This window comes from Herpailurus yagouaroundi, unplaced genomic scaffold, assembly GCF_014898765.1.
Source record: "Herpailurus yagouaroundi ecotype Mexico unplaced genomic scaffold, PumYag 159, whole genome shotgun sequence".
Classification (NCBI taxonomy): Eukaryota; Metazoa; Chordata; class Mammalia; order Carnivora; family Felidae; genus Herpailurus; species Herpailurus yagouaroundi.
Genome location: NW_024412400.1, coordinates 36,889,302 through 36,913,190, shown reverse-complemented (window position 1 = coordinate 36,913,190; position 23,889 = coordinate 36,889,302). Strand labels below are relative to the sequence as shown.

The following is a 23,889-nucleotide window of genomic DNA, read 5'->3' as shown; positions in this document are numbered from 1 at the left end:
TGTGTGTGTGTGTGTGTGTGTGTGTGTGTGTGTGTGTGTGTCTGCCCTTCCCCTGCTTCAGTGTGTGTGTGTATGTGTGTGTGTGTGTGTGTCTGCCCTTCCCCTGCCTCCCATGCTCTGTCTCTCTCTGTCTCAAAAATAAACAATAAAAAAAATTTTTTTAATTAAAAAAAAAGGAAGTCCTCACTTTGGTCTAGAAGTGAATCAATGTTCTATCAGAGTTAATCAGAAATCTCTATGCCTATGTGAAAATGCATACAAGTTTGGGTCTCTTGCCTGGCAAGATAAGAAATTCCTCTTTGTCTTTACTGAATTGGTGGTCTTATTATCTAATTGTAAACAACTCTACAAATAATCAGAAGTTGTTCTAACACATGAACAGGAAAAATAACACAGACAAAACGGGGCCTAGAGACAATATCCAACTCACGAAGCAGGAAGTGACAGCTCCCATCTATCTCACCTTACACAAAGCCTGCCTTCATGGATTGCTGAAATAACCTCAGGATGCTCCTCTAGGATTTAAATAGCCACTGGTTTCTCATGAAAAAGCAGCATAGGATAAACACACGTATAAAAGCGGCCAGCAAAAGGAGTCAGCAAAACACAGGCATTGAAATGGCCAGTGCAAACTGGGTCTTCCTCTTCATATTCCTTCAGAAAATATTTAATTCCTATCAAAATTAAATTATTTTATAGCGTAGTAATTTACACTGGAGTAAGAGAGAAAAAAACGCTTTAAAAAAAGGAAACCAGGGGCACCTGAGTGGCTCAGTTGGTTAAGTGGCCAACTCTTGATCTCAGCTCAGGGTCATGAGTTCAAGCCTTGTGTTGGGCTTCACACTGGGCATAAAAACTACATAAAAAAAAAAAAAAGGAAACCACCTTCTGCCTCTCCCAGTTTAAAAAGAAAATTTCTCGACTACTTTAATTGACAAGAGTCCACTGGTCAACAGGATGGAAGTTTTGCGTCATGGTGTCCTACTGTGTACTAGAAGCCCAACAGGCATTATGGTCCGCTCTCCAACAGAACAGGTTCAGCCTCTCTTTACGCTTTGCTTGCTCATTGCCATCTTCTGCTCTCCTTATAACCTGCCTTAAGACAGGACCCACCTGTTTCTGCAGAGAACATACTGGACTGGGCACTGGTCACTGGGTTCTGTTCCCAGCTTGCTACTAGCTGTGTGATCTTGAGTTAAGTCCTAGCACTTCCCTGGACTCCTATTTCTTTATCTAGAATGTGAGGAGGTTGGGCTATTTCATTTCTGAGGTTCTTTCTAGCAAAGAAATTTGAAAATCATGATTCCCTACCTCCTATTTTATCATCTCTTGATTGATTCCTAGCCAGGCTCTGTCTTTTTGTAAGAATCTTAATTTTCTCCCAAACAATCTCCCACCCTTAAATTCATACACTTGCCTCAAAAGTGTAGAGGGTAAAAGCAGAACCCAAACTCTGGCTGGTACTAGTCTGTCTATGAGGACAGTCAGATGGAACTCTGAAATCAGGATCCCTGGAAGACCTTAAACACAGAGTTAACTCTTGTCTCCCCTTTCTACCCGCTTGTCCCAGCACCTCTATTTTTCTGCTGGAGAGGGAACAGAATTACTGCATCTTAGAGCTAGAAGGAACCTCAATAATCACTGAGCCAAACCTTCTATGGTTACAGATGTGGAAACCAAGCCAGCAAAGCTCTACAACTTTCCTTCCCAAGGTGGCTCAGTGGGTCACGGGGACAAGTCCTAGGCCTCCTGGTTGGTCTGGTCTCTCACGCCATGGTGTTTTTTGTCTCCCCCAACCTCCCTATGCAGGGCTCTGGGCTCCTTCCCTCTCCCCACCTTAGGCTTCAGGGCCTCAGAGGATAATCAACAAACACTTGCTGAACACCTCTGGGCAATCCCCCTAGGAACTGTTCTAAACGTTCAACTGGCACAGTGACTCTGGGAACATTCAGCCCTGCACAGGGACAGTAACAGCTATAAAAAGACACAAATTGATGGATCTTATCAGTGTAGAAATCCACTGGTGTTTTCACTTTAAAGAGAAAGCTTGCAGCAGCACATGGATAGTAGATAAGGATAGGTGAGGGAGACAGGGGTGAGGGAGACAGGGGTGAGGGAGACAGGGGTGAGGGAGACAGGGGGGTTGCCACAAGTGTGGGGTCCTAATCTGACACCTGGCACATAGGTAGTATTTATTGAACAATTTCAAGTTTGCGTGTTAGCTTTGCTCCACTTGCTTCTTGTAAAAAATTCTGAGGTTACAATAATATCAAGGACAAGGGTCTCTAAGTCTTCGACCTACAATCAGAAACACGGATCTATTTCATACTCTCTGTATATGGCTGGGGAAACAACTGGGTGTTCCCTACCCCTGAGAGAGGATGGACTTTGGAATCAAACCTCAGGGTGTGAAAATCTCATCAGCTTCCCTACTGAGCTTCTTTGCCCCAATTTCCATCATGCCAGGTTATTCTGAGGTTTTAATACAATGGCTAAAATACTGCACATAAGGTATAGAATTCACTTCATGAAAACTGCTCTGTCTTCTCCCCTTGGGCATGATGAGAACAGACAGAGAAACTCTAGGAAGGCTCCAGGCCACTGGCATCCTCCAAAAGCAAACCATCAACAGAATGCCAACAGCATTATAAAAGGATAATTTTAATAAACATATTCCAGTTATCTGATTTTTAAATTATGTGCAAGGAGCACAAAGAACAACTCAATATGAACAAATCAAATATGTTTTATATTCTCTATACATAGCTTAAACATCAATATACATATGTCTCGATCCTTTCTTGTGAATAAGCAAACAAAACAACTAGGACTAGGAGGAAATACAGGATCAGTTATTTTTTCATAGATTAAGTGACGTTGGGATAGACGAGCGATGTGAACTAGCCTAAAAATTATATGATTCCAAGATGTAGACAGGCAGAGAAATGTAATCAAATGGCAGAGATGTTTATCAACCCTAGAAAAATACATTAAGATACATCTTACTGCCACCACTAAATATGTTATTTATTTGCCACTACACTTAAAGTTACATTGCTTTTGCAAACTCTGGGCACAGGGACAGGGTGTCACCACTGACTCCATAGGAAGAGAAGCTGACTCGGGGAGGCATGTCACCCCGTGCTGCTGTGGATGTGCTGTGCTGCAGACAGAGACAGTGGGGTGCAAATGCTAGCATCCCTTGACTATCTGGCACTCATTTGTTTTTATCTTATTACAAATACAAACCATAAACATTAATGATACAAATATAAAACACTGGAAAACAGACATATCTCTGATAGAAAATGGATCTGAAACCGGTATATCAAGTCTCAGGTCTCTCCCTTCATCTGCTTCCTAGAAACTGGCATTTGTTAATCCTCATCTTGCACTGCCTGTTTAAAATGAAGATCTCTGTGGGGCGCCTGGGTGGCTCATTCGGTTAATCGTCCAACTTCAGCTCATGTCATGATCTCACAGTTAGTGAGTTCGAGCCCTGCATCGGGTTCTGGGCTGACAGCTCAGAGCCTGGAGCCTGCTTCGGATTCTGGGTCTCCCTCTCTCTCTGCCCCTCCCCTGCTCACGTTCTTCTGTCTTTCTCTCTCTCGCTCTCTCTCTCAAAAATAAATAATAAACATTAAAAAAATAAATAAAGGGGCGCCTGGGTGGCGCAGTCGGTTAAGCATCTGACTTCAGCCAGGTCACGATCTCGCGGTCCGTGAGTTCGAGCCCCGCGTCAGGCTCTGGACTGATGGCTCAGACCCTGGAGCCTGTTTCCGATTCTGTGTCTCCCTCTCTCTCTGCCCCTCCCCCGTTCATGCTCTGTCTCTCTCTGTCCCCAAAAAAATAAATAAACGTTGAAAAAAAAAAAAATAAATAAAAATAAAATGAAGATTCCTAGACCCTTCCCCAAATCTAAATAATCAGAATCTCTGAGTCAGGGGCCTGGGAACCCACACTTTAATTCCCCAGGTGGAATCGTATCCATTAAGTTGCTAGTCACTTGAATTATCACAGGATAGATTAGCTACAGTGGGAGGAATGCTCTTTCTGTGATAAAATCAACACATTAAAATGAGTCATAAGGATAAGGCTTTATGTATAGATGCATATTACACAGACATTTACATACCTATACAAGGCTGTAAGAGGAAAGGAATCAACACTTATTAACTGCCTGCTATGGTACGATCCTGACCAAATTATATATTACTCAATCTTCAAATAATCTTATTTGAGTTATAGATGGAAAAAGTTAGGCTTTGAGACATAACTTTTCTGAAGTCACAAGCCTGGAAAATGGCCCGGTGAGGTTGTGAAACTAGATTTATCTGACCCCAGTCTTCTCATTCCATTGTATTAAGCTCATATGCCCATGAAAACACACACACATACACCACATACATACTCTTTCTCACTCTTTGTCTCTCATACACATACATCATACAATACCCTTTTAGTAAAAGGCAAAAGAATTAAATTACTTTTAGAAAACAGAAATGGGAGCTTTTGAAGAATTTATTCTGTCGACGGTTATTCTTTGGTCTGCCTGCTCACAACAGAATAAAGTGTATGACTACTATCAAAACCAAATTTAACAGCTGGAATTTTAGTAATCAGAAGTGTGTTTTGGGCCTTGCCGGGGTCAAATTTAATAGTGATTCTTGATTTGTGCAAGCTACCAACTCTTAGAAATGAAACCATTTAATATTCATTCTGCAAGTCATATCATCTCACAAAGGAGATCACAAACATGATCTAGCCCTTGTCAATCCAGTGGCCATCCTGAGGCCAGCCCCCACCCCCCAGTATCTGGTACTTCCGTTCTCCCTCCACCGGGAACCCCCTTCTGCTGGCTGCTGGAGTCCTGCTCTCTTGCCAGACTCATCCTCTAGGTCCTCCCTTCATCCTTCTGTCTTTTCTCAACCTTTGCCTCCCTATATTCTCTCTCTAGAAAATCTCTCCTCCCACCTTTTCTTGTATCTTAATGACTCCCAAGCTAGCCCAGGCCCTCCTCTGAAGCACAAAGGCCCTATCTGTCAGGGGGATGTGACCGCCTCGAACTCAGCCCCTCTCAAATGCAGCCCCTTCCCACCTCTGAAGTTTCCCTCGTGGGCAGCACTGCCTAGGAAATCTCAGGGGCGGCTTTAGCTATTCGTTCTCTACTGCCAGATTATGTCAATTCTCTCCTTTGCATCTGTCCCTTTCCCATTTCACTGCTATCGCCCATTTTAGGTCTTCCCCTCTCCCGCTCTCACCTTTCCTTGGTGGACTGTGGAGGCTTTCTCACTGGTCTTCAAGGCTCCGGTGTCTGCCCTGCCTTTCCTCCTGATTGATCTCCCCATGAGCTACCCACAAGAGCATGCCCCTGATGCATAGCTGTTCAAATATATTCAGTAACTCCTACTGGCTAATACATTCGTATTTCCCAGTCTGACATTCAAGACCGTACTGTTTGGCACTGAATGTTCTCAGTTTTATTTCCCACCGGATGGATGCCTCTATAGGCCAGTTCTAACTCAGCTTGATTCACTACCTTTCCCTGAACATGCTCCATGATCTCTTCTCCCCGTCTCTTTGATGGAAACTCCGCTTCCTTCAAGGACTTGCTTAAATGCCTGTTCTTAAGAAAGAATCCCTTGACTCCTAGGAGAAAAAGAGACCTCTCCCTTTTCAAATTACCAAACTATATCTTTTGGCATTTACCACACAGTTATTTCTGCATATTTTACTTCCTCACCTACATCACAGGGCCTGAGAGGGAAGGGATCAGATCTGTTGAATCTGTTTTCTCTAACACGGTGACGTACTCATGTGAGCACTCAATAAATATTTGCTGTGTAACATTTATAGAACTCCTAAAAGTTTACAAAGCACATTCACATTCAACATCTCATTTGCTCTATTTGGAGTTAAGTTTATTACAAGGAGCAGTCAAGACTTACAACTGATTTCTGTTGCTTGATGTGATTACTGGAGCTATCTCTAACTCTACTCTGTAAATTAAAGTAGCTCTTACATTGCTTTGCTTTTGAACACTCATAATCCTGGGTAGCCTTCAAAGCTAAAGAGGGGAGGGGTGCCTGGGTGGCTCGGTCGGTTAAGCGTCCGACTTTGGCTCAGGTCATGATCTCACGGTCCGTGAGTTCGAGCCCCGCGTCGGGCTCCGTGCTGACCACTCAGAGCCTGGAGCCTGTTTCAGCTTCTGTGTCTCCCTCTCTCTCTGTCCCTCCCCTGTTCATGCTCTGACTCTCTCTGTCTTAAAAATAAATAAACATTAAAAAAAATTTTTTTAAAAAAAGCTAAAGAGGGGAGAATTTCAAGTCAAAGAAAGCCCCCTTGCCAAACTGCTTTCCTCTATGTCTACTGGTTAAGTGCACAGATAAAAGACTTCTACAAGCAGGTGACAGTAACGGCAGAATCAAAATTTTAAAAAGAAGAAATTCCTTTCTTAAGATTTCAAGATTTTTAAAAAGACCTATATATCCTTTAGGAGTCAATCTCGAACATTCTTGGAGCTGATATTCCAGCATGTTAACAATAACAAATCTCCAACAGTTGGACAAACAATTCCTTGCTAAAAGATTGAACATGACTAATATCATGATTTTAAAAATATAGTAGTACGTTTGGTCTTGAATAGCCACGTGCCTTGTGGGAGCTCAAGAAACATTTGTTGAATGAACAAATCAATGAATTAATCTGGAGAAGACCTTACTGTCGTTTATAAGTTGAAAGTATACGTTTATTTATTTTTATTCTTTAAGTAGGCTTCATGCATTGAGCAGAGCCCAGTGCGGGGCTTGAACTCATGACTGTGAGGTCAAGACCTGAGCTGAGATCACGAGTTAGGTGCTCAACTGGTTGAGCCACCCAGATGCCCCGAAAGTATAAGTTTTAATAGTTGGATGGAAGTTTATGTTAAATTTGAAAAAAATGAAAAACTGCACTGAGAGGCAAGAACTGTGATATGTCCGCTACTCAGGTTTCTTCCTATCACAGATCCCACTATGACTGCTGGAGAAGCAGGGGTGAACATCAGGTACTGACCATCTGACTACCTCTTTGGAGTTTAGGTTGCAAGCTCCTCATGGGCAAGCACTTTGCCTTGAACTCTGTGGTCCTAGCAGCATGTTCTGCATTCAGAAATGTACACCACAAATGTAGCATGAGATACGAAGCCCTCCGTGACCTGTCTGCATTTTCATACTTTAATCCTTCACACCTGTTCTTTTTTACCTTGTAGGGGTATTGTGAGGAGTAAGTAAGAGAAAAAGAGAGAGAGAGAGAGAGAGAGAGAGAGCACTCTGCTGGGTTGTCGGTTCTTGACAACACACGCTGCAAGTGTCCTGGAGGTAGGCGCTTCACATCTGTGCTCTCAGTGCCTAGCGTGGTGCTCACCCTGCAGCCTGGAGCTGGCCGCATGACCGAGCAGCTGAGATCCAAGGTGCAGTCCTGCCTCTGCTCCAGCCCACTGGGTCACCCTGAAGAGTCATTTAAACTCTCTGGGCCGCAATGATGTCTGCGGGCCCTTCCGGTCTGCAGAAGCTAGAGATCTACGAAGAGATTTACAGAAACTCCCACAACAGTCACTGGCAGAACTGGAACAAGACACCAGTCGTCCTGAAGCCTCGTTTCACTTAGTTCCCCCTGCATCACAGGGGCCTCACGCGTCATGTCTCCTTAATAACAGTTCACTGAAGTGTCGTCATTTTGCAATCCCCAAATCTACTGGATCGCTGGCACAAATCATATGCCCCTTGGGAGGCCTTCAGTCCCTCAGAAAAACCGTTTCTTATTTCATACACACTAAGGAGAGATGCAAATTCAGTTACCTCAGTCAGAACACACCAGCACTAACAGTTTCTTGTGCTTTGGAAGAAATCACTTGGAAATTCTTGGTTCTGAGTCCTCCATCTCCTCCACATCAAGACCTAAAAAAAAAAAAAAAAAAAAAAAAAAAAAAAGGAAAGAAAGAAAGAAAAGAAAAGAAAAGAAAAGAAAAGAAAAAGAAAAAGAAAAAGTACAACGTCCCATGACTGGCTGCCAGGATTTGATGTTTCAACAACAGTAAGTATCATTAGCATGTGTATTGAGCACCTACTATAAGTTAAGCACTGAGCAAAATGACTGCCATACATGACCTCATAAAGTCTTCATAATACCCCTTGATGTAGGAGACATCCCCCATTTTACGGCTACACAAAAAGAAGCTCCAAGAGGTCACAGAATCTATTCAAGGTCACACAGGTAGTTTATGTTAGACCTGAGATGTAAACCCAGGTTCATTTGATTCCAAAGCCTGGGTTATTAACCTGTAAATAAGGGTTTTAAAAACTGTTGACAGTGACTCACCGTTTTAAAAAATTATATTATATAAACAAACCCCAAAGTCTCAAAACAACACTTACTATACGCATTGCACTCTGATATTTTCCATCCAATTGTTTTCCAATTTGGATTATGTGTTTTATATCTTTAAAAAAATTCCTGCGGTAACGCACTAAACTGATTCCACAATCTTCTAATGGGTCCCTACTCTTGTTGGAAAAACACTACACTTACATACAGTACTTCACCAGAAGTTTCTCTGAAACAACGGACTAAATCCTCCTATGTTTCTTTTTAACCATGCCAACCTGACTGGAGGAGTTGAGCTTCGTAATTAGGAGAAAAGTCTTTAACCTTTAAAATATGTATAAGACACCATAACATATATCATTTATAATGGATCCTTAAAAGGAATATTCAATTAGGGCCAAAGTCCAGAATGCAATTAGTCACTTACCTACAGAAGAGAAGGACTTATAGAGTGGAATCGCGGACAGACTGAAATCTCGGGTGATTTATTATATACTCTGCAAAGAAGCAGCTTACCGCGGGCGGTTGTGTTGTACCAACAGAACAGACCTAACTACTTGCAGAAGTAAGAGGCTGAGATTGCAAACCCCTGGGGGCAGGGCCCTGCCTTTGCACGTCCCATTCAATTTCAGGGGCTTGGTGCTGAACCAAGAAAATCATCAGATTCCCGTTCGGTCAGGACTGGGGTCCCAGTCGCAGGCCGGGGGAGGGGAGCTGCGACTGTCAGCGCAGTTCCTGAGCCTGCTGGACCTGAGCCCATAACGTCCCCGGCCCTTGGGTGCGCATTTCTCGCCCCCCCCCCCCCGCCCTCTAGCACAGCCGCGCAGTTGGGCCACTAGATGCGGCGCCACCTGCCCCGCTCTGCAGTTGACCCCCTTCCCTCGCTGGGGCGCAGGCCCCCGGGTCCGGGCACCTGCGGACGCAAGGTCTCTGCAGCTGCTCGGTTTTCCAGCGTTTGCAGAGCTCACGGCTCTGCGTCACCCTCTGCCAGCCAGGTTTCGGGGCTCCCTCCTGGGCAGAGGAGGGGTCAGGCCGGCCGCGCCCGGGGCCCCGCGTCCGCAGGCCGCACCTCGCCCACCCAGTCACGCACACAGACCCTGCGAGTGGCACTTACAGGGCTCGACTGCTCCGGCGCGAGCGCGTTTCCCTGGGGGTCCATGGCTCTTCCGGACCCGCGAGTCCGGCCGCTGCGCCACACAGCACCGCCCAGAAAATGGACGCCGGCGGCTCGGCTCTGCCGCCCCGGCCCGCCCCCGGCGCGGGGTAGCGGACGCGACCTGGCTGGAAGAGGTCGGCCCGACCCTCAGCCCGCGGGCCGGGGCGCCCGGAGAACCGCCGCGCGGAGGACGAGGCCTCGGGAGGGTGGCGGCGGGACAGGGGAGCGGCGGACTCACGACGGCCCCGCGAGGCCCAGACCCTACCTGGTGCGACGGCGGGGTGGGGGCTGGGGGTGGGGAACTACGACGGCCCCAGACTCCACCAGGGAGGCAGCGGCCTCCACCTCCTTCCCAAGGGAGAACACAGCTAGGAACCCGGCCCAAGGACAACCCCGTTAAGGGGGCCAAGGGCCTATCAGAACAAGGCCTGGGGCCGCAGAAGGGCCCCTGGGTTCCAGATCGAGGTCCCAGACGGCATCCAAACCCTGCACGTTGCAGAGAGGCAGGATTCGGAGAAAGTCGAGCGCAGTTTTATTGTAATCAAATTCTCAGAAAGAGGGTGTCACCTGTGCTTTCCCATGGCTGTCAGGAGAGGCCTAGATAGATTTTTCCCAACGTGGTGTAAATAAGCATTTCACGGAAAAGAGCCAGTCCTCTTCCTCGAATAAAGGGCACCGACTGTCTGCTAGGATCTTTCTTCCAAGATTCAGGGACTGCTCCTGAGAAAGTATTTACCCAGGCCTGCCACAAGCTTGCCTTGTGGAGCTATCAGCCTGGATGGAGCAGTAATGCGCAGGTTTTGTTGGCTTGATTTTGTAACAAAATTCATCCACGTTCCCCGCGCTTTGGTAGTATGAGTCTTACTTTAAATTTTTCTCTAGCAAAGATTTACTGCAACGTTACAAGTTAAAAGGATCAAAAGCCTGTTATGTGGGACCCAAGGAATTTAACAAAAATCCCCTACCCCTGGACAAGCAGAGCAAGACTAACTCCATTTTGTGCTACACCCACCATCTCATGTATAACCCCCACATGACCTACTTATTGCTTAAGACACTCCCCCACCCTGGTCAAGCGCTGAGCACACCCTTACTGGAAACCGGCTCATATAGGAATGCAGAACCCCTAACGGCAAAGAATGTAAACCCCGCCTTTTACCCGCCAAACTTGCTGCCAATTCTGACCAGAGTGATAGGCTAGTTCAAACAGTTACTATAGGGTAAATTGTAATTCAATTGGCCACCTGCGTGTGGACTGACATGACTATGCAACTTTCTGTGTGTGTTACAATCTCATTGGCCACTGGCCCCCTATAAAACTGCTACTGCCTCTTAACCTAGGGGTCCAAGTCCCTGCTCGCTGTGTCGGGTATACTTGGGCCCAAGCTCGAGCTTGCAAATAAACCCTCGTATGTTTGCATCGGTATCGGCTCCTTGGTGGTCTCTCGGATTCGAAATCGGGGGCATTACAGTTATCCTGTTTTCAGCTTGGAATACAGTGTTTGCAGTTCTGCATCTCCATTCCTGCCTATATTTGAAGAACCGGATCATGGTGAAGAATAAAGGAGATTGCAATATTAAATACACAGCCAGCATAACATTTTATGTAATCAAGGAAAATATATTGACTTGAAGTCAAGTTAAAGACTCGTGTAATTTAAAAATAAAGGCAGGGTTTTGAAGGCGGGCAGTTTGGGCAACATGCACACACATGTACATGAGCAGTTCCTGACCTTCCCAAAGCCAAGTACCCTCTAGCCTTTCTCTGTAGGCCACATGTTTAGAAAGATCTATTCCACTAAATTGCGTTTATTAACTAATGATTCATCTTCCCACTTGAAAAAACAACAACCCTGCAATGTTTTTGTGTAAGTAACCACCGATCAGAGCTTCTACAAAACTTGAGCCAATCCACTGTTAATGGTGGATTCCAACCTAAAGAAACTTGTGGTCTGATTGCAAGTTTATGTGTTTCCATTGAGGCTTTTGGAAACTGAAAATCATTTGGCGACCACCCCGCCCCCCCAAGAAAATTGAGGCATGTGAATAAGAACCACGGATTGGAAAGTGCCGGTGTGAGCCATGACTGTCTGTGCTTTCTTAAGATTGGGAGATGGGAAGTGGTAGAACAAGGCAATTTGGCTTTTGGATTCTGCCTGCCCGGGTGTGAAGCCCACCTTTGTCACTTAGAAAGCCACTCACTGTGTGGCTTTTAGGCAAATTACTTAACCTCCCTGAGCCTCAGCTTCCTCATCCATAGAATGAGGCTACTTTTAAGATTACACTTGCCTAATAGGGCTTTTAAATAATTAAATGGGATAATACCTGTGAAGTATCTACAATACTGTTGGGCGCACAGTAAGCGCTTTTTAAGTGTAAACTGTTGTGGATGCTAGTGCTGGAAGGGCAATTATTTCAGAGCTCTACGTTCCTACCATCCAAGCAGTAAGAATCATAGCTACATATGTACAGCATCCTTCACACCCTAGAAATTTTCCATGGGCAAGCTGCCAGGGTCACATGGCGAGTGACATAAAGGCATTTAAACACAGGTCTGACTCTACAGTCCACTTTCTGTTCTGCTAACATGTTCCAGGTGGTACCTTGATCAGACACTGTCAACAGCTTGTTAAGGGTGAAATCGGCTCTGGCTTTCCTAAGAGGCTTAGCAAGTGAATGGCTCCTTACATCCACTTGGGAATTCACAAACAGTGGCATTTCTCTCTCATTAGAGCCAAATGTTTCTCCAGAAGCAAGGAGATTTCCCCAAATTGTTATTAATAACTAAAATATCATGGCAACAGTTTTGAACACCACAGCCGAAAACTTACATAATCAGCCTGTCCTTCAAAATTTTCCACCCTTCCTCATAACCAGTCTCAGATTCTCTCTCTTAATCATTCTTTTGAGTAAGGGGAACTATCTGGAAATTTCCAGGAACATCCCAACTTGTTATGATTTTATTCTTTTCTCTAAAGCTTTTATTCTTTTCTCTAAGTTCTCTTCCCCAAACAACTAAACGTGATTTGTTTTTCTATATCTTTATACTTTTCAGTTCAATACATTTGCAAATCCGAAAAAAAAAAAATTCTAAGACTTTCAAGATCCTCTCCTCTTAAATGTCTACCAGTTCTTCAACATCTCCAAACCATGGCTGCCGGTCCTTTTCCAGTGGCTTTTTCTAGGAGGCTTTCCTCGTTTTCTACCTCATTTCCTTTAATCACCACATGATTTCTGCTATGCTACAACTACATGCTTGCATTTTCTGATTTAGGACTGTTGACCAATGTAACATTTACTGCCCCCTTCTCTCTCTCTCTCTCTCTCTCTCTCTCTCTCTTTCTCCCTTTTTTAAGGTTTCAATATTATCATAATGTATAAAAAGACTCAAGTTTGTCTCTTTTTAAACCCATTTCCTTCCTTAGTTTCCCGCCATGGGTTAGGAATCTATAACTCATTCTTTTTCCCATATTTGCAGCACTTTGTTAATCTGTTTTACGTTTCTTCTCTCTTTCCCGAATCCTGGCACTCACCAAATTTCTATCACTTGGCCTCCCTTTATGTAGCTGCTTATCTTTTCCCTTTAAGCATCTTAAAAAGTCCGTGTCTGAATCGTCTTCTCTAATCTCTACCACATTCCTAAAAAGGCCTCTTGTGATGGTGCGTTGAGAAGTCTACCAAAGCCCCTGAAGAGGCAGTGTTTAGAACAGGGGCTCTAAGGCTCCTGGGAGCCAGGCAGAAGTAATATGAACTGGGGCCTGCAGAATAATTCATATCCCGCCTAAGTGGGAAATAAGCATGGTTACTACCCAGCCCCAGATCAATTGTTGCCACGTGGGAAGGCCAGATCTGCAGAATTTCCCAATGAAGCCAAAAACCAGGACTTTTATATGAAAACCTATGAAATGTTGACTACTTAAACAAACAAACAAACAAACAAACAAACAAAGGAATCTGAATCTGATCAAGTCTCCAGCTGTAACTATCAATTTACAGGAAATTTCTGCAACAGAAGAACATGGAAAACAGCACAGACGAATGTAGTCATCAGATTTTAGACTGTAGACAACCCTACAGGTCAAATAGTATTTTTTCAACAGTTTTTTTTATAGCAATAGCAAGGATGAAAGAAAGCAGGAAGGAAATCAATAAATTAAATGGAATTTAAGGGAATATCAATTGTACTGTAAGGACCTTATTTGGAATTGTGCTTTGAATAAGTAAATTATCTTTTTTAATGACACAATTGGACAAATTAGGCCATATTAGGAGAAATGCTGTGATATTTCATGTTATTAAAGAATTATTATTTGTTGGCAATGATAATGATACTGCGGTTATTTTTCTCAATAAGTCACATTTTTAAATGTATTCTTTTAGTAACTTACATTTTAAAAACTTTTTATTTATAAATATTTCAAAGTTATAGAACAATTTCAAGAACAGTACAAAAAACCTCCTATATACACTCTACTCATATCTTCCTACCTACCTACCTACCTACCTACCTAATTTTCTCCTGAACCATTTGTAAGTTGCAGACATTATTCTCTTTTGCCCATACATACTTCAGAATTTATTGGCTAAGCAAAAGGGCTTTCTCTGAGTATCCTTGTCTTTTAGAGAATCATACTAAAATACTTAGAGATAAAATGATGTGATGTCTGGGATTTGCTTCAAAATAATGCAGGAGAGGATTACATAAAACGAGGTTTGCCAGCCATTGAGAATTGTAGAAGCTGGGTTTCATGTAGAACATGGGGTTTCATTAAGCTGGCCCTTCCATTAAGGTTCAAGATTTCATAATAAAGTTTTAAAAGATTATGTAAAGAAAGGCCTTAAAGTGACATGATATTGAGTGAATGCGAAGAAGATACAAAGTTGTCTACAAAATATTATCTCAAGTATTAAAAAAAATCACCATGCATAGATAAAAGATTGAAAGAATACATGCCAAAATGTCAACATTTCAAATTATTTCACAGTAGGTATATATTACTTTTATATTTAGAACAATATAAACATAATGAGAAGAATTTATGATTACAAGCAATTAAAAAACTGGAAAATGGAAATATTGTAACTGGTTCAATTAAAATTGTTAACAAATAAAACACACATGTGGACTGGACTGGCCAAAGGGCCCCCAATTTGCATTGAAAATTACATGAAATTCAACACTGAAAGTGTGTCCACAGTGAAGTTTTATCAGGACATAGCCACCGTCATTCATTTCTATATCTAATGCAGGGCAGTGCATATTTTATTACTGTTATACTTAATATTATATATTATTAAATTTGGTCAAAAAAAAAAAAGCTTATAGAGGGGCACCTGGGTGGCTCAGTTGATTAAGCATCCAACCTCGGCTCAGGTCATGATCTCTCTGTTTGTGAGTTTGAGCCCCTCAACGGGCTCTGTGCTGACAGCTCAGAGCCTGGAGCCTGCTTCGGATTCTGTGTCTCATTCTCTCTCTGCCCCTCCCCCATTCACACTCTGTTTCTCTCTGTCTCCCCAAAATAAATAAACGTAAAAAAATTTTTTTAAAAAAGCTCATTTGCTTTCTCTGTTGTTATATAAATACCTATGTGGTATCCCCAATTGTGCCTCAATCCACAAAACCTAAAATATTTACTATCTGTGCTTTAGGACTGGGCTTCCCTGTGACCTAAAAGAAGCGTATTGTAGAAACTGCACTGGACCAGGAGTCAAGCGTGGCCTCTTAACTCTCCAAGTGACCTGGAGAAGTCACAACGTCTCTGGGCCATAGTTCTCTCAGTGACAAAAAAAAAAGTGTGTCTAAGGTCCACACAGCAACTGAAGTCTGTGATTCACATTCGTGTAAGAGCTAAGCAAGAAGTACAGGGATGATGACCGCACTTAGTGGTGGCACACCAGCTGGTGTGGTCCTCCTACAGAGCAAGGGACTCCGTGAGAGTAACCACTGGCACTCAGATCAGGGTCTGGATAAGCTGGTGAAGAACAAGGAAGGACAGGCTTTGGTGGGGGGGGCTCCAAAAACAGAGCAGCATGCCTGTTATGAGCAATACGACTTCGGGAGACAGTTCCTAATATCTGTAGCTTAAATCAGGTATTTTGGATCTATCTCTCATCTGGGCTTTGTAGGAGATCACAACGCAGTGAGAAGTCTGCTTATTTCATTTAAAATTCAATCCAGATCTAGCAGAGCAATGGGGGTGAGGGGGTGGGGGGCTCTCTGACATTCTCAGATGGAGAATAGAAGCCTTGGGATGGAGACTTCATAAAAATTCTGGGATAAATTACCCTTAAGGATGTCAGTCTGTAGGCTCTTTGTACTAACCAACATGGGACAATTAAGCCGCAAGGGCAACATCACCATGGAAGCCAGACAGAACATCATGGTGCCAGTCCCTATACTGCAAGCCTGCAGCCTGCATTTTAGACTTCTTTTTCTAGTTGCACACCCTCTCCGTTCTTTGGCCCTTGGACCCTGCACCCCCAGCTCCAGTGTAGGCAAAGCAGCATCTCCTTTTGTTTACCTGCGGCCTCCTGACTGCTCCCTTTGTCTCCTCCTATCTCCTCTGCCCCCACCAGTCCCTCTGCAGCCCTCTCAGTCTGCAGTCCCCTCTATCACCCCATTTCGCCTCCTAAATGACCACCCCATTCTCTTCCACATCATTTCCGCAACAGCCTGCAGTTTCTAGAGAATCCTTCAGTGATGTAGCCCCTCTCTTGCCCTACTAAAGTCTCCCCTCTTCCCTTCCACAGCTCAAGAAACAAGAGAAAAGGGGGAAAAAATTACAAGGGCACTGCCCTTCTGGGATTTAACCACATTCTCAGCTGGTGGCTTTTGTTTTCTCGTCTCACTGGCTTGTAAGGCCCTCGGGGCAGGCACTCCGCACGTCATGCTCCGCGCTGGGGAAGATGGGCAGGACTGTTAGGCCTTAATTAGAGCAAGGCCTCAGTCAGGGTAGAACATTTTAGCAGGAAAAAGGAAAAAGGAATTTCAAAATATCCACTTGGCAGCAATGACCACAGGGGAAGGAAGAGGTTTATTGTTTTATATAAGGAAAATCACGAAAGCTCTCACAGCTTTTCATGAACACAGAAATAATATTTACACTGGCAATTTTAAAACAAAACAGAACCAGAAAACAAACTCCCTCTGCAGGCCAAGTGTAGTGAGTGTAGACCCAAGTGCTAGTCTTGAACCCTAAGCAGGAAGCTGCAGAAGCAAGGAAAGCATTAAGGGAAAGGATGCAAAATGAGTTACAAGATCAAACGAACACTTTTCTGGTCGATGAGACATTGAGGCCATAGCAGAGCCACACTGAGATCACCTAACAGAGACATGAGCTTTGGCAACTGGTCTTTGATATACCTGTTACCCGTCAAGCCTTTTTGCAGGACAGACAGCAGGGAGACCCCCACTGTCAGACAGGGAAGGTAAAAAGGCAGAAGCATCTTGCCTGCATCACAAATTCAAATTTTTGCATTCAAGGGCCTCTCAACTTAACATCTGCTCATGAATGCAAAAGAGTGGCAGCCGTTGTTGAAGTCACCTGGCAAATGTAGGCAGACCAGCTTGGAGCAGGGCAGCCAGACATACGGTGGCTTATTAGGAGCCAAGACATCTTGGGAAGGTGATGAGGATGAGATATAGAGTCCCAGGAAGAAGCCCCCCTGCCATCAGCTGAAATGCCCCCAAACTGAAGGCTGGCCTCCAAGGTAACGGTATAAAAGGCCACTAAGAGAACAGCATGTCATTCATTTCTTTCTGGAACAGACAGGACACACAATTGTGCCTGTCCATACAATGCGCTAGCCTTGTGTAGGAACCTGGATGCAAGTTTCCTGGGATATTTCATGTCACATTCCATTCTGCCTGGATTGGAGCGGTGTCTCTCACACAGTACATGCTCAACAAGTGATGCTCGAGAAGTGAAGCCCACTCCCGCACTCGTGGGCAAGACTCTACCACAAAGGTTTAGAACAGTCTTCAGGCAGTGGAAAGTTTCACGAGCCAGTCAAAACCAAACAAAGTGTAAGGAGTCAGCCAGGCCACCTCTAACTTGTGATAAGCAAAACCCACTAGGGATGCTCAGTCGGTTGAATGTCTGACTATTGATTTCCTGGTCTGGTCATGATCTCATTGTCATGAGTTCGAGCCCCGAGTCAGGCTTGCACTGACAGTGCAGAGCCTGCTTGGGATTCTGTCTCCCTCTCTCTTTGTCCCTCCCTGCTTGCTCTCTGTCTCTCTCTCAAAATAAATAAAAAAAAAAACTTAAAAAAAACCCCACTATATTGTAAATCAATCTTAGAAGATGCCTCTGACACATTCTGAAGGCTTCATGGGGTCTTATGGTTTCTAACTTATACAGCAAAGCTATCCCTTTGTTCTCAGAGCTTCATCAGAAGACCAACCTAAAAGGCATAAAAGAGTCGAGGTTCTTAAAAAGAATTTCTTTAGTATTACTTGCTCAAATAGAGAAACACCACACCAAGGAGTGAGGTCCTTAGAAAGCCATTGTTGGGCAAAGTGACCTGTAGAACTAAAGTGTTTTAGGCACTAGAGCACAAAGACAATTAATTGGCAGTATGGGACTGATCCTTCCACCATGTGCTTTTGAAAAAGTGAAAGGAAACGACTGTCTCAATGTTTTGCCATGTATTTATTTTCCGGAGTTCTTACAAAAAACAAAGCTCTGAGAATCCTTTCTGCTGGGGATTTCTGGGGTGAGCGCTAAATCTATGCCAGCCTTTCATCACTACCACGGCACCTTGTTAGGTGGTTATAGGTTGGGACTGGGTCACAGGTAGTGACTTCGCTGGCACTGCATCCTGGGAATTTGACTAAGACCAGCCACCTACCTACGTAAGAGGAAGCTGACCTATGTAAGGCCGAACCTGCAAAGTCGTCAGACCTGGCTCTGTTAGAGCAGCAGCTCCACAAAGAAAGGAGTTTGCAGTCTGAGCATGAGCCTCCTCTGCCTCATAATGGTACCCTTAGAACATCACCTGGCTGGGTCCATTTCACCCTGCAGGCAGGTCTCAGCCTACATGCCACCTCTTCAAGGAAGGCTTTTCCTGGCCAATCATTCGAAAGTGGCTCTCTTCCTCCCAAGATACCATTCTTGCTCTCTCTTTTTTTTTAAGTTTGTTTCTTTATTTTGAGAAAGAGAGAGGGGGGGGGAGAGTGTGTGTGTGTGTGTGTGTGTGTGTGTGTGTGTGTGTGTAAGCTGGGGAGGGGCAGAGAGAGAGGGAAAGAGAGAATCCCAAGCAGGTGCCCTGCTGTCAGCACAGAGCCCAAAATGGGGCTCAATCCCATGAACTGTGAGATCGTGGCCTGAGCCAAAATCAAGAGTCAGACACTTAACCAACCGAGCCACCCAGGAGTCCTTCACTCTTGCTTTTTAAATTTCTATTTTTCTCCTTTGTGCTTGTCTACTTTAATTGTTTACATATTTATTTTTGAGCTCCCCACCCCCACCATTCCTCTCCATTGGAGGCAGGTCCATAAGAAGCAGGCCCTGATCTCTTGTTCATTACTATATTTCCAGCCTTTGGAAAATGCCTGGCTTGTAGTAGGTGCTCAATAAATTTGTCGAATGTTTCATTACCAACAAAGCTGTTAACAACAGCATTTCCCCTGGAAGGGAGCTGTTAGAATGAACGACATGGTTGTAGGAACTCAAAGGCTTCAGCAGGATTTAGTATTAAAGATATAAGTGCTAGATCTTTTTTCTTGATCCTCCTTCCCCTACCAACCAGCTCTAAAACAGGGTCTGGCTACCAGTCTTTTTACGGGGGGATCCACAGAACTCGTTGAGGTAGATCAAGCTCACTCTAGTAGCAAGAGATGCAACCGTGGTCGTCTCACTGAGTTAAGGCTTGGAAAAACATTTCCTATTCTCCAAAGAAAAAGAGTAGAGAACTGGAGACTATAAATCATTCAGGTAGAAAACCACAGATTTGCTCATTTTGTTTTGGTGAGAACAAAGGCAGTTGTTTGCACATTCTTCTTGTCGCACCTGCTCTGGCCTGCCCGGTATAAACACCTTCGCCAAAAGTGTAAATGGGTTAAGCATAGCCTTTTAGGCAATGAGAGGGCGTAAATGCCATCTCTGCAATCATCGGGAAGTGTTTTTGGCTAGACTAGGAGATCCAATAATAATTGTAAATGGGTAAGTTTAGAAAAGCTTTGTGCCTTGTAAATATTTCTGTGAAATATGAAGGCAAAGCATTAAGGCGAAACACAACAAAGTAATAAATAATAATTATTCTTCCATTCGCTGGTCTATTTATTAGAATGACAATGGTACAATATACTTCCCAACAGTCTTACTTGGGTTTCAACCTCCTTGAAATGTGTTTAAAATTCTTTTCGGCAAGACCAAGAGCACCATAAATGAATAATGCCACAAAAAATCATTAGGTATGAAAATCTACAAGATGACGCAACCACGCTTGAGTTAACAATAAAAGGACCAACATTTTATAAAGAAGAAATACACTGTTGAATCTATCAGGCATTCATTTTTATGGTAAAACAATTCCATTGCATCCATCTAACCTTGAGATTAAGATTCAAATAGGTTCAAAATGATTAATTTGTACCGGCCTATCAAAATGGAAGACATTGTACTTGTAATCTTTCTGAATAGCAATAGTGTTCTAATTACAAATGCCTGGCTCATTATTTGCTCGAGAGCGAATGACAATTAGCTTGATTCTACTGCAACTGTTAATGCTCCTGGTACTAAAATAAATAGGCAATACTGAATCAGGTGTCCTACATTTCCCTTGATTTTATGATCTTCTGATTGATGCTATATTCAAAATGTACTTAGTCATTTTAAGTCACAGGCAAGAAGGAAAATGGCTCCCGAACAGCCAAAAAAAAAAAAAAAAAAAAAAAAAAAAAGGTATTGCAGGAAGGATATTTCATGGCAAGTCCAAAGAACGAAATCACTATGAAGTGAATCATGTTCTAATATCATTGAGCCAGAGAAAGACTCCAAGCAAAATATTCAAGTTGGCCTCAAAACAACACAACAACAACAGCAGCAACAAACCTTTAGCCCATTAGAGGTTTGGTTTTACAGACAGTGTTTTGGAATATCGGGCAAACTGCTAGAATAAAGCAGCTATTTACACAGAGGGTTCTGAGTCTCAATGTTCTTCACACTGGAGTAAACCTCAGAGAGGTTTCAGGTTTGCCAGTATCTTCCTATTAATACATCTATAAAGACGTTTCCACAAAGGCTCGATGTGCACTTATCATTGGGGGGGTGGGCTTGGGTCTCGGTCCCTCTCTACCCAGAGCTCTGAGGTTACCGATGGAGGGATCGGGGAAAACAAGGGCATAAGCATTTTCTGATTCTCAGAATTTCTGAGATGCCTTTTGTTTCAGGGGCGCTGGTGAACCAGTGATAATGAAACTACACCTTTGTACACAAACCTTGACCAGCATTCTGGAGCACGTTACAAAGAAAAACCTTAATTTTTGAGAGTACTGAGCACAAAGGAGGGGGAAAAAAAGCTCTCCCTGTGCAAGCTTTCTCTATATGTGTAGAAATATGGCTTAATTTTTAAGGCTTGAAGACCGTATTTAAAAACGTCTAAAACCAGTGCAGACTCTATATGGGAGGAAAAAAGAACTGTACAGTTTTCATTAACCATTTGTTTCTTTTTTTAAGACATTCTTTTGCATATCAGTTATTGCATTTTTAAATAAGATTTGGTTACCAAGGAAACAGGTTCTGGCCCAGTGTTAGGTTGAAACTAAAATATATTTCGGAAGTTAAGCTCAAAGGAAAGAGCCCATGAAATTATTTTGAAAAGTGGCAGAATTTGGTACTTACAGAACCATAGCTGTATGGTCTGCAATGAACCATTCTAGGGACTCTTTTTCTTTCAGTGAAGCTCTCTTTCTTCTAACAGGGCCATCTATATTTAATATCCACCACCCCCCTTTAAAAATTGCAACTCCTCATCTCTCCAAATAATAGATAAACCAATAGTATATTTGTTCCTGTATATTATCTAAAATGGATTTTGGAAGCATGTAAGTTTTTATTTTCATCTTTCATATAACACGTTTAAAGACCGCTTCTTAAAATTTAAATATTTTAAATGTTTCTTATTAAGCTTGTTTGCGCTCTTTAAAATTATCTCAAGAAAACCATTTATTTTTAGTTTCAAGCTAAAATGGAGCTGAATCAACAGACTTTTCAAAAAATTCTTTTGTTGTCTAATGGCGCCACACCTATCATATATATATAATTTTTTTAAAAGGAATCAGCTCACTTTTATAGCAGAATCATTTTGTAAGTTTAGCAAAGCTATACATTGATATAGTATCTGAATAGGAAAGCCTATCCAATTTAATACCCTCCCTCCAAAAAATTACAGCTGTCTTATTTAATTTTCATTATGAAAGTCATATTTTAATCCCTCTAATATTCTTGCTGCATGGCTTAAAAAAATCTATAAAACATGCAAATTTCGACCTACCTGTGTGTATCACTTAATGCAGTGCTAGCATGACAAGACACTCAGCCATTTTTATGTAAAGCGATGGAGACCAACTGATTTCTCCGTCTTCTTGCTCACAAGTTTTAGATGCAATTGTCACACACACAAAAAAATCATACGCAGAACAGCTTGAATGTACTGTGATCACGAGAACTGAATTTATCAACAGGAAAATAGGATTGAAAAAAGAAGTTTCTCTTCCAAGGTTTCTCTGAGGCTGCAACCAAGGAGGTGGTGTGCTGAATTCTTTTCCCCTTCCTCCTCTGAGAGTTCAAAGCCCGGAGCTGACCACTGCAAAGGCCACTGTCACATTTGCTGAAAATCAAACCACTGATACCAGCACTGAAAATACAAATTTGAGAACCAACTTGTGTGCACACCATGGAGTGCACACGAGTTAAAAATAGATTCCACCTTGCCTCCTACCTGCATAATAAATATGTAAGTTTCAAGTGTTTAATTTGATATTCACATTAATTAACAATACAACATACATTATTTAAAAGACAGCAAAGGCAAGAAGAAAGGAGAGACACCATCTGGTAGCAGAGTTTTGTTGTTGTTTTTGTTTTTAGGGTTTTTTTTTTTTGGCTTTGTTAAAAAAAAAAAAAAAGGTAAAATCCTATTTTGAACGTGATGAAAAGCAAACATCCAGAGGCAAATGAATCGGAACTGAAATGTGATGTTGAAATATCTAAGGCTGTAATGAGGCAAAAACAAGTCTTCGCTACCAGATGATATGGCATACCGAGCATTTACATACTCACATCTGAAATACTAGGCAACGTGTAATGAATTCTATACACAGCATGCACACACAGCAAAAGCACGGCTAATCCTGCCTGCCATCTTAGGCTCGCAGAAGCAAGATACGCACTGCATGCAGACACGAGCACTGGGGAAGGAGGAGGCAGGGGACAGCTCACCTTAAATGCAGTATCTGATTAATGTTGTAAGTGACATTGCATATCAGCCTCAGAGTCTTGGTTCAACTGGGTAGGAGGGAACAAAGAAAAATGTCATCAACTGGTGATGCAAGATGAGCCCAATCACTAAACACTGTTTAGCAAACTCCAAATTCTGCAACCAGACAGTAGAAGGCATTTCGTACACTTAAGCAGAGCTGCTGCACAATGCATGTGTCCTTTTGCTTCTGAGAATCAAACAATCCTTTTGCTAATGAAGAAAATAAGCCGGAATGAATACTGTCATATCTTCTTCTTGAAGAAAGCTTTCAATACAGTATGTATCTGGTTTGGGGTGCATTTGATAGACTATTAATTTCATAGAATTGCTAACAACAACAACAAAAATCCAAAACTATTAAGCTATTGTGAAGTAAAAAAATAATATTATACAGGGTATAGCATTTCTAGATTATTTTTCAAATCCTAAACGGTGCCGGCAGGCTTACAGAAGAATGCATGATCGGGCTGTCTGTATCGGTGCTATAACCTCTAACCACAAGCCGTGTAAATGTATCCTGCTGAATATATCTGCAGTACAGAGCGGCAGATACCTCCTCCATTGGAATTGTATTAAAATGTGAATGAATTTGCTTAAACTTAGAAGCAAATAAAATCAGCACAGAAAAATAAATTGATGCTGAATTCCTTTGGATGTACGGTATAGCTGATCATCATGAACGATAAAAGCCATCCTTAGGATACTGACCTAAATAATGTTAAGACCTGCACCAGCGTACTTACCGCATTTGCTCAGAACATAGAACACGCAAAATGATTTTTGTCCTCCCTCCCTCTCCAGAAGCTAAACTGTAAAGTAACGAGGCATTGGCAGGGATATCCAAAGGCTATATGTGTATATATTGTACATGCTGTCAGAGAAGA

General features: G+C 42.8%; 1 protein-coding gene across 13 annotated transcripts in view; it reads right to left on the bottom strand.

Moving 5' to 3' along the window:
- ZBTB38 (zinc finger and BTB domain containing 38) overlaps positions 1–23,889 on the bottom strand; it is a 175,930-nt gene that overhangs the window by 73,805 nt on the left and 78,236 nt on the right. For 6 of the 13 annotated variants that reach the window (XR_005792092.1, XR_005792091.1, XR_005792090.1 and 3 more), the window contains 3 exons: positions 22,966–23,031; positions 22,019–22,381; positions 7,839–7,937 (listed from right to left, as the gene is read on the bottom strand). Coding sequence is in view for 1 of the 13 variants with exons in the window: in XM_040480342.1 (XP_040336276.1) it covers positions 9,479–9,523 (45 nt within the window). In the remaining 12 variants the exon portion in view is untranslated. Of the gene's footprint in view, positions 1–7,838; positions 7,938–8,791; positions 9,105–9,478; positions 9,711–22,018; positions 22,382–22,965; positions 23,032–23,889 lie in introns of those variants that run through there. The other 7 variants (XM_040480344.1, XM_040480348.1, XM_040480350.1 and 4 more) reach the window with 6 other exon arrangements.